At 36.8% G+C, this 10,338-nt stretch overlaps 1 protein-coding gene across 1 annotated transcript in view; it reads left to right on the forward strand.

The window, feature by feature from the left end:
* Positions 1–998: 998 nt before the first annotated feature.
* Positions 999–10,338, forward strand: part of SCAF8 (SR-related CTD associated factor 8) — a 34,451-nt gene continuing 25,111 nt past the window's right edge. Inside the window, exons 1-4 of the mRNA XM_010177631.1 lie at positions 999–1,079; positions 2,617–2,661; positions 6,666–6,827; positions 10,243–10,338. The exon at positions 10,243–10,338 is cut by the window's right edge and continues 55 nt beyond it. Coding sequence (XP_010175933.1) covers positions 1,041–1,079; positions 2,617–2,661; positions 6,666–6,827; positions 10,243–10,338 — 342 coding nt within the window. The 5' untranslated portion in view covers positions 999–1,040. The remainder of the gene's footprint in view (positions 1,080–2,616; positions 2,662–6,665; positions 6,828–10,242) is intronic.

Consider the following 10,338-nt stretch of genomic DNA (forward strand, 5'->3'; position numbering starts at 1 on the left):
GTCTGTTAACACCTAGGGTTGAAGGAGGAAAGAGCAGCATTTTGTTCAAAGCCATATACTGTGAGTAATCAGAGGTTTTCACAGCAATTAAGTAGCCTTGGACGATAGAGCCTTGACTTAGTGTGAGGGAAGGAGTTGTTTCCAATTACCACCTATCAGTCATAGCTGTGAAGTTAGTTCGTGTAGGGTTCTCACTGTGTAGCAAGTTTCTGATTAATATCTGTCATGCTGGTTTGCTTCTGTGAGGAGATGTATGTACTAGTGAAAAGAACTGAGTTTTTACTGCATCCTGGGAGAACATTGTTTCAAAACCCCGCTGCTTGTTGCTGTTCTGGTTGTTAGATATTAACAAAGTTACAAAGCTGTGTTTAAAATTGAGAACCCAACTGGATTTTTGCTTTGGCATTTATGATACTCCTGGTATATTATTTCTCTGAGTTAACATGGTGAATGAAGGAAGTCTATACTTTTACCAGATCTGCTCTTTTAAGTGGCAAAATTGCTACATGCTAATTCCACCAGGCTGGATGTTTTTCTTTAATGGAAAAGAAAAAGATTTAATTCAGCAAGCAGATGTTGATGGATATAGTAAGTACTTGGTTAAGCTTCTGTTACGCTTCCATGAAGGTAGTCAAGTATATTATTTTTTTTGCCCTAGGAAGAAAAACTTAATGAGAGCTACTGTATTCACAGATTTCCTTTGTATTTCCTTTGAAACTTCACCTGCAGGTGTCTGCTGTATTTAGTGCTAGTAAAACCAAGTGTTTAGTGACCATTGCAAATTAAAACCTGTTACCTTTTAAGTGTTTTAGATCTTACATTATATTTTATTGAGCCTTTTTATTTTTTCTTAAATGAGGATGCCTTTTGTGCTGTAAGGTATACTTAAAATCTGATGAAAATTAGAAGTGCCATTTTCTTGTGAAAAAAAGAATATATTTTTATACTGCTTATAACTGCAGAATGTATTTCTGATATTTTTTTTTTTTCTGCAGTTGTACTCGCTAAATGACTATAAGCCACCCATATCTAAAGCTAAAATGACACAGATCACCAAGGCAGCAATCAAGGCTATAAAGGTAAGAAATTGGCTAACTTCTTTTGACTTCCTTTCCATTTCTCCTCTGTATCAAAATAACTGAATAGCTTAAAGAATTTGCTTCAGAACTTTCGACCTCCCTTGTGCATACAATTTCCAAGTTATGATTAAATGGGATTGTGATGGGATTTTCAGGAGTGCAGCAGAAGGCTTAATTTGTTGTGTGACTTTCATTTGCTGGTTGTCATATGTGGGAAAGAATTATACCAGCTTGACTTTTCAATCAGATCTGAAAGACAGGGGTTTTTCCCTCAGTTTAAAAAGGAAATACTGCCATTGCCTGAGTATAGATGAATAAATATAAAACTACAATTCCCCATTCCTTCCCCCCCCCCAAAAAAAAAAACCCAAACAAAAATAACAAACAAACAAGTTAGATACGTGTGCCTTTGGACCAATACAGTTGTTAATGTTTTTATAAATTCCTAGCGTACCTTTTCATGGGTGTTCATAGATTTTTATTTATCATATTGCTTGGATAAAAACTGGTTTTGAGTTTCAGCATTAGTACACTAATTAAAGATTTTTCTTGCCTCAAAATAAAACTAGTTAGCAAACAGCAATGGAGCAACAGAAAACAGCACTGAAAAATGATGAAGGAAAGAAGTATGCCATTAATGTTAAACACTAAAACAAATGGAAACTCAGCGAAAGCTGGAGAGGTGAAAAAGAGGACAAAAGCAAAAAAGCCATGAATTTATGCTTTTCCAATCTGCTGAGAATGCAGGTGTATTTTCAGATAATGAAATCCATATTGGTGTTTTGTGTAATAAGGAGAGAGAGCAATTTGATGACAGAGTGAAATTCACTGGCTTTCTTAAGTAAGAAAAGTCTGTAAGTAATTCTATGTGTTGCAGAATAATGAAAATGCTACAATCTTGAACATAAACACGTAGTAAATGATAATAAATGGTTCTGTAAATTAAACAATTGAATGATACCAAAATGTTTATCACGTATTTATCTTGGAACTCCTGCTTTCACTCTTATGATTTCAATAACAACATTTAATTGTGTAGAACAGTTATTGAGATGATATGTGAGGTTTTTTTTTTTTTAAAAAGGCCAATTTTTAAGAAAACGTATGCAGTAGATTTTACAGGGTCTTCCTATACTTATGCTTTTAGGTTATTAAAATAAACACTTGGAAAATAAATGGCGTACAGGGAAGTGCTATGCTTAGTAATATTAGGCTAACATCTTCAGTTGTGTACAATGAAATAACCATTTTTTTGAAGAAACGGTTGTATTATTCTCCTAATTCTTACTAAATAAGCACACATTCTTAAAAAATATCCAATGTAAAAAACCTTCAGAAGGCAAGAAAAAGTGAGATAAGCTTTTTCATCTTCTGTTAAATGTTCTTAGGAAGACAGCATACTCAACTGTAGGTATTGGATTGCTGGTTAATCCACCAAAGTTTCTAATTCTGGTTTTACTATCAGTATTGCATGACTTGAACAAGTATGCGCATCTTCGGGTTTTCTTCTCTATTGAAATACTGTTTTATTTTCCAGTTCTACAAGCACGTTGTACAGAGCGTTGAGAAATTCATTCAGAAGGTAAGTCAGTCATGGGTATTTTGTGTTAGCAGTGAGAAAAATTTCCTCATTGTGGATTGCAGAGTAATGAAGACCATTGGGGTTTAGATACACATAGGGATTAATATTTGTATCGTGTGTTAGTTTATTTCAGATTTTAGTCACATTCAGTTTCTGCTGGTAGTCAGTAGCTGATCATAACCCATGACGCAGAAAGACAAATACTTTGTCCTCATTTGTAGTTATCACAGAATCAGAAATTCAGAGAATCATAGAATGTATTGGGTTGGAAGGGACCTTCAAAGGTCATCTAGTTCAACCCTTCTGCAGTGAGCAGGGGCATCTTTTCTAGAGCAGGTTGCTCAGAGCCCCGTCAAGCCTGATCTTGAACGTCTTCAGGGATGGGGCCTCCTCTACCTCTCTGGGCAACCTGTTCCAATGATCCACTACCCTCATATTGAAGAACTTTTTCCTAACATCCAACCTAAATCTACCCTTTTCTAGTTTAAAACCATTGCCCCTTGTCCTATTGCTACACGCCCTTGTGAACAGTTCTTCCCCAGCTTTCTTATAGGCACCTTTCAGGTACTGGAATACCTGATATACCTGATACCTCGTAATATACTTCAATCTGAATGACTGATGGATACTGTCATAGGACTATTCTGTGTGTATTTGTTTCATGTTAAAGAGGCTGTCAGTGTAGCCCATGTGACCAGCTAACAGCAGAAGAGTTAACAACGGTTTTGGCAAGTGACAGATGCTTTTGCTTTTCTGCCAGGTCTTCCCATAGATTTTAAAGCTGAAGGAAGGATAACCATTCAGCCTCATCTTTTGTGTAGCATGAGATGTAGCATCTAGCAATTAAAACAAAAAAATATTTATATGGCTAGACTGGAATTAGTTTTTGTGGAAATGCAGTATTAATTTAAAGATTCTGAATAACAAAGAATTTTATTGCATTTTGTTTTCTTGCAACAGTTAATTATTCTTGGGTAAAACTGCATTTTACCTCCAGTTGGAAATGCATGGATTCCAATTTGTGAGTCTTTCCTCCTTGTCTGCATTTTACCTGATTGTTCAGTTGATCGTTTTTGTGCTTAATTTCTTCTCCTTTTGTAAATAGGAGTAAATTATGATCAAATTGCCTTTTTATTTTGACAAACAAGCTGGAGAAGTTAGTCTGTTAATGTTGCAATGTTGGATGCAGTTTTTCTTCTGTTGTCCATTTTAGGAAGCAGTCTAGATTGCTCTGTGTCAGTAACTCGTCTTCCTTGTTGCCTTTCATTCCTTGGTGCCCTGTGTGAGCTGCAGTGCCTTTTGGCAGCGACTGGACAGTGTAAACAGGGTTCAGCTTTAGCCTGGTGTTTTGAACTGTCTTGGAACAGTTGATGAATCAGTTATTTAGGAACTAGAACATCAGTCCTATGTGGAAAATGTATCATGTGTATGTTTTATGGCAGCAGTAAAGACTACTAGTGTACTTTACCATCACTGCTAGTGTTTTGTCAAGTAGTTGTCTTTTGGGGCATCACCTCTGACTTCTTCCACCTCTAAGAAACGGGATCAGTATCCCCTCATCCCTGTTTAGTGCTACAGGTGGACATAGGAGGATGAGGGCAGGTGTACATCTAACCATCTTTGACCAGTAACATTTTGCAGTTTCATGTCCCAAAATTAATCTGGAATTGCCCAAGTTCCAAATGATGCTTTTTATTTGCGCTGGCTGTGACTGGCAATTCTATGTTCAGAGGCATGAGAGAAGGATGAACCTCTGAATGAAAGAGCAGCAGTTTGTCAGGAATTGAACTAGTTGGTTGTGACCCTTCTACAAGCTACTAAGAGTATGGGTTACCTTCACACATTTGTGTTCAGTGTCCAGTACTACTTGATGAAGGAGTTCTGCACTGTTCATTGCTGGTTAGAGAAGGCAGATGTATGTTCTTATTGATAACCTTGTTAATGATTAATGTTAATGGTTAATGGTGTGGTTTGTTAATGTTAATGGTGTGGTTTTTTCAGTATTTCATGAACAATAATTAGTGAAACACACAAATTATTGACATCAAATAGTAAGTTCTTATTTTAGTAGAATTGGAGATAAGTAGATGAAAACTAGCCGTTTGATATTTATGGTCTTAAGTTGTATGTCTGGAAGATAATTGGATTATCTTTCTGGAGCAATCACTTCATGTTAAAGCTCAAGACTACTGAATGTTCCATTAAAATCTGCCATAGAGTTGTCCAGAGTGATGTCAGTGCCATCTCCGTTAGTTTACTGTTGATTCTGTACTACTACAATATTTTCTTTCTTCAAAATTAATCCCATGAGGTTACTGAAACTTCAGGTGAAATAATTGCCCATGATGTTCTTTGTTTGTGGCACATAACTCACTGGTCTATTGTCATTTTGGTTGTTTGTTTCATTCTCTGGCAAAACTTCAGTTCAGGGGTCAGATGACCACATTTCATGTATGTAAGGATATTTCACTGTGAGAGCAAGACTTGAATAATTTCTTTGAGTGATCAAATTATCTTCATGCTTAGACTCACTCAGAAAATGTGAATATTTGTTGTGTAAAAGCTATCTCATCTGAGATTAGGGATATGCAGTTTCACTGCCCCAGTTGCAGTTCTTTTTTATTTATTTTTTATTTGTATTTTCCTTTATTTGTTATCATATGTATTACTATAGTAATTATAATCTTTTGCTTTCTGTATGTACCATGTTTTTAAATACGCCACCTAATGTATTTGCTGAGTTTTCTTATGAAATATTTGAGGGTTTTATTAATTTGAATATTGTGAAAAATTGTATCTGTTTTGTATGCAGAATACTCTTATTTTTGGTATTAATTTAGCTAAAATTCAAGTAGCTACAGTATATTTAAGTGATTCTCTGAAGACAGTATTTTATATCCAATTAGATTTTAATTTTGCAAGTTTAATAATGGACATTTATTCTTGAAAGGTTGCCACACACCGTGCTTAGAGCCTAAATAAATGCTTTATCAAGGTTGCAAATGTCAGCAAATCGGCACTTTTCAAAAAGGGAAGTTTGTACCTAGGCTGTGATAAAATGAATAGTCTGAAGAGTTTGTTTGGCACTGTATTAGAGAATTTAGTGTGTTGCATAGTATTTTCATAGATTACCTGGACCAGAGAGGGAATGGGTGTACTTCCCTATGTTTTCCATATTTCCTTGTGTGATAAGTGTGTACAACCAATATTCATGAAGTGGATCCATGTCATAGTATATTCTAGTGATGACCTTATTATATTTTTGTACCACTTTTCATTCTGTCCTAAAACTGGTTGCAGTTGTCTGGTGCAATTGCTTCGCAGTTAAAAGATAAAAATTTTGGCTTCAGTTGTTAAGTAAGTACAATTACATAATTGATTAGTATTGTAGTTAGCAGACATGCTTTTTAAATACCATGCTGTTTGTAAATTATGCAGGCTTTCCAGAGTTCTAAAATAAGAATCACTGGTATATTCACAACCAAACAGATGTCCACATAAATATGTTTTTTTGGTAGCAGGGGGAGGATACACTACACACTAATTACAGTGATGTAAAATAAAGTAAACAAATGTCAACTTTAATCATAAAGAAGGACAAAAATATTTTCAATTATATTTGCGGCTAGTCCCAATGTGCTGTTAAGAGTTTGGTCATGCTTTATGATGTTCTCTTAAAATAGATGTGTGCATTTAAAAAGGGTATGTGGTTCATGTGTTTATTTTTAATAGCTAGATTCTAAAAAGTTTTTTTTTAATGGTAGGAAATTGAATTTAATCTATTTACATATTTGCAGAATATATATAGATGTGATAATATGAACACTAAAGGTTAGATATTTTTGAGAGAGTTTCATTTTTTAGAACACTTTACAAAATAGAGAACATTTTGGTAATACATTGACCCATTTAAAAATTAGAGAGGACTGTTCATATTTACTCTGCCATTAATGGTTTTTGTTATTTTTCCACATATGCATATTTTAAATTATCATTCTTTGTAGTGCAAACCAGAATACAAGGTACCTGGTCTGTATGTCATTGACTCCATTGTGAGACAGTCCCGGCACCAGTTTGGACAAGAAAAGGATGTATTTGCGCCAAGATTCAGCAATAACATCATCAGCACTTTCCAGAACTTGTACCGTTGTCCAGGGGATGACAAGGTAAACCACTTACAGATTTTTCTAATTAAAACAATCTTTAGTATGTTATCTATAAAGAATAAAGATTTTGAGCTGCCTTTCTGCTTGCTAGAGTGGACACGATTACAGACTTGTACACTCACATGTATTTCTTCAGTTTTGCTTGTCTGAGTGTAGGGATGGGGGAAGACACATCCAATTAGATTAATTAGACTTTTGGAAAGGTTTTCAGGAAGACTGGATGTATTTGAGTTAATATATTTTGATGGGAAAAAATTAAGTGGGCATGTGGTAGGACAGGGAGTTGTAGCCAGTCTTTGATCGTCTTCTTCCCCTCTTCAGTGAGAAAATGAGTGAGGAGGTTTTGTATAGTGTCAAGGAATAAATACCTTTCTTGGCAGCAGTATCTTGAGTAAAAACTAGTGTTTTGGACTGAAGGAGCAATAGAAAACCAGCAAAGTATCTTTAAAGCTGTCTTTCCTTTCATACTGAATTAACCAACAACTGAATAAGGCCTTACTTCAATAATTTAACCAAGTAGTTCAGCTGTTACCTTGGACCGCAGTCATCAAGATTGCTACCAAATTATCTTTATAATACGCAGACTGGAAATAGCAGAGAGTGCAGGCAGTTTAACTTCCTTCATATTTGTCACTGATCTTACAATAGCTAGAGTTTCTTCTTACTGAACTGAGAAATTACAAAAAGATGAGAAATGCTGAGGGCTTTACCTCCACATAAATTTGTGTAACAGAGTCATTAAGTGAAGTAGTAATGGAGGCAGGACACTGCAAGAAGAGAAAGAGAGGTTATCCTTTGAATAGTGGCATCCATTCCTACAGCTGTGGTTTTCAACCAAAGATCTGAAAATCCATGGAAGGTGATTAAGGCAAGTTCAGCTACTGCCTGTCTCCTACAGTTGCATTAGGATTTCTGCCCTTTTAGAGGAGTGAGGACCTCTGGGAAAGTATGTTGGGATCTGCAAATTTTAAGTGGCTGAAAAAATTCCACTATGGATTTCTGTCTTCTCTTCTGCAACTGAGTTCTGAGCTGCTGCTGGACAGGTTTTTTTAAGCTAAATGGCATTTTTTCCAGTCTGTTTTTTTTTTTATCTGTGTGATCAGCTTGTGCCTGTTCTGTTCCATGGTGTTTTACATATGTATAGGCATGATAGTTAACTTACTTTTTTTTTTTTTTCATTTAGTTGTATTCCTCAAGCAGTATTAGTTTGGTTTTTTGTATAATCATTTAGCTTACTAATCTGGGAAATACATTAACACAGAAATAGCCTAACTTGTTGAAGAAGGAGAGCTGGCTCAAGGATGGGCACAAGTACTCAGCTTGTGTCTGGCTTTAGTAAAAGTACAGTAAATTTATTGTAGGGTAAGAAATAGTGCCACTTATCCTGTGATATTTCAGTGCATGGCAAATACTGTATCACGTTAGAGGTGGTATGAAGAGGGATAGTAAAACATAGTCTGTGGTCTATAAAGCTCCTGTCATGTTCATTTCTAGGATATTTTTCACCTCAGTTAGGGAAAAAATATTTTACGATCTGAATTCTTGCTGCTGTGTTACATATGGATTCAGTATTATAGGAAGGTCTTTGTGCTGTGAAAGTAGTTACCATATATCTGACCCAGCTAAAAATTGTGCTGTCAGAGGTACCAAGATATGTAGCTGTTTTCTGGCATTATGATGTTTAATCTGATTAAAAGGCATAATGGAGAAACACAACAGTTATCTTTATATGAGCAAACATGGGTGGTTTTGGTTTTTTGGTGTGTTTTTGTTTTAAATCAAGCAGAAGTACAGTAGCATTTAATGTAAAGTTACCAAAAAAAGCCTCCACTGGAATTGTGATCCAGTTTAAACTTTTAAATTCCTCACTTCATCAAGAGAGCTTGCAACATATTGGGCTACTTTCCTCATAAGAGTATTTAGCGGGCTCATCAGTATGTGCCCATTTTTCAGTGTAGATAAATAATTTTAATTCATAGTTAGATCAGAATTGCATTCATGTTGACTATAAAACTGAAGGAGACTAATAATTCACAGAATCACAGAATGGTAGGGGTTGGAAGGGACCTCTGGAGATCATCTAGTCCAACCACCCTGCCAAAGCAGGCTCACCTAGAGCAGGTTGCACAGGAAAGCATCCAGGCTTGTTTTGAGTATCTTCAGAGAAGGAGTCTTCACAGCCTCTCTGGGCAGCCTGTTCCAGTGCTCTGGCACCCTCACAGTAGAGAAGTTTTTCCTCATGTTTAAGTGGAACCTCCTGTGTTCTAGTTTGTGCCCATTGCCCCTTGTCCTATTGCTGTCCACCACTGAACAGAGTCTGGCCCCTTGACACCTGCCGCTTAGATATTTATAAGCCTTGATAAGATCCCCTCTCAGTCTCTTCTCCGAGCTAAACAGACCCGGCTCTCTCAGCTTTTCCTCATAAGAGAGATGCTTCAGTCCCCTACTCATCTTTGTAGCCCTCCACTGGACTCACTCCAGTAGTTCCTTGTCCTTGAATTGGGGAGCCCAGAACTGGACACAATACTCCAGATGTGGCCTCACCGGGGCAGAGTAGAGGGGGAGGAGGACCTCCCTCGACCTGCTGGCCACACTCTTCTTAATGCAGCCCAGGATACCATTAGCCTTCTTGGTCATGAGGGCACATTGCTGGCTCATGGTTAACTCGGTGTCCACTAGGATTCCCAGGTCCTTCTCTGCAAAGCTGCTTTCCAGGAGGTCAACCCCCAACCTGTAGTGGTGCCTGGGATTATTCCTCCCCAAGTGAAGGACTCTACACTTGCCTTTGTTGAACTTCGTTAAGTTCCTTTCTGTCCAGCTCTCCAGCCTGTCCAGGCCTCACTGAATGGCAGCACAGCCTTCTGGTGAATCAGCCACTTGTCTCAGTTTTGTATTGTCAGCAAACTTGCTGAGGGTACACTCTGTCCCCTCATCCAGGTCATTGATGAATGTGTTAAACAAGACTGGACCCAGTACTGACCCCTGGAGAACACCGCTAGTTACAGGCCTCCAGACAGAGACTGCACCACTGATCACAACCCTTGTGATCACATAATTTAATTATTAGTAAAGCTTTAAAATACTTTGTTGAAATAATTTTCCTTCCATACCATCTTTCAAGAGTAAAGGTACAAAAGAGCCAGATAACATTTGTTGTTTTAATATATTTGCTTTTCTGTTGAGAGAAGGCTGTCACTATGTGCATAGTGTGTCTTTAATTGTTGCCTAGGGTCAGCCTCAGGTTCATAGCTTAGACATCTTTGGTGTGACACAGTATAACTCTTTCTATGGTTCTTACTGTCTGTAAACCTAAAAATCTTGACATATTGATATTGCTAATTAAAAATTCCAGAATTGATAATAACAAGAAAGATAAGCATGACTCAGGACTTTTGTTATCCTTTCTTCATTTTAGAGTAAAATTGTTAGAGTGCTAAATTTATGGCAGAAGAATAATGTGTTCAAGAGTGAAATTATTCAGCCTCTCTTGGATATGGCAGGCGGGAATTCT

The sequence above is a fragment of the Antrostomus carolinensis genome, unplaced genomic scaffold (assembly GCF_000700745.2).
Source record: "Antrostomus carolinensis isolate BGI_N321 unplaced genomic scaffold, ASM70074v2 scaffold551, whole genome shotgun sequence".
Lineage (NCBI taxonomy): Eukaryota > Metazoa > Chordata > Aves > Caprimulgiformes > Caprimulgidae > Antrostomus > Antrostomus carolinensis.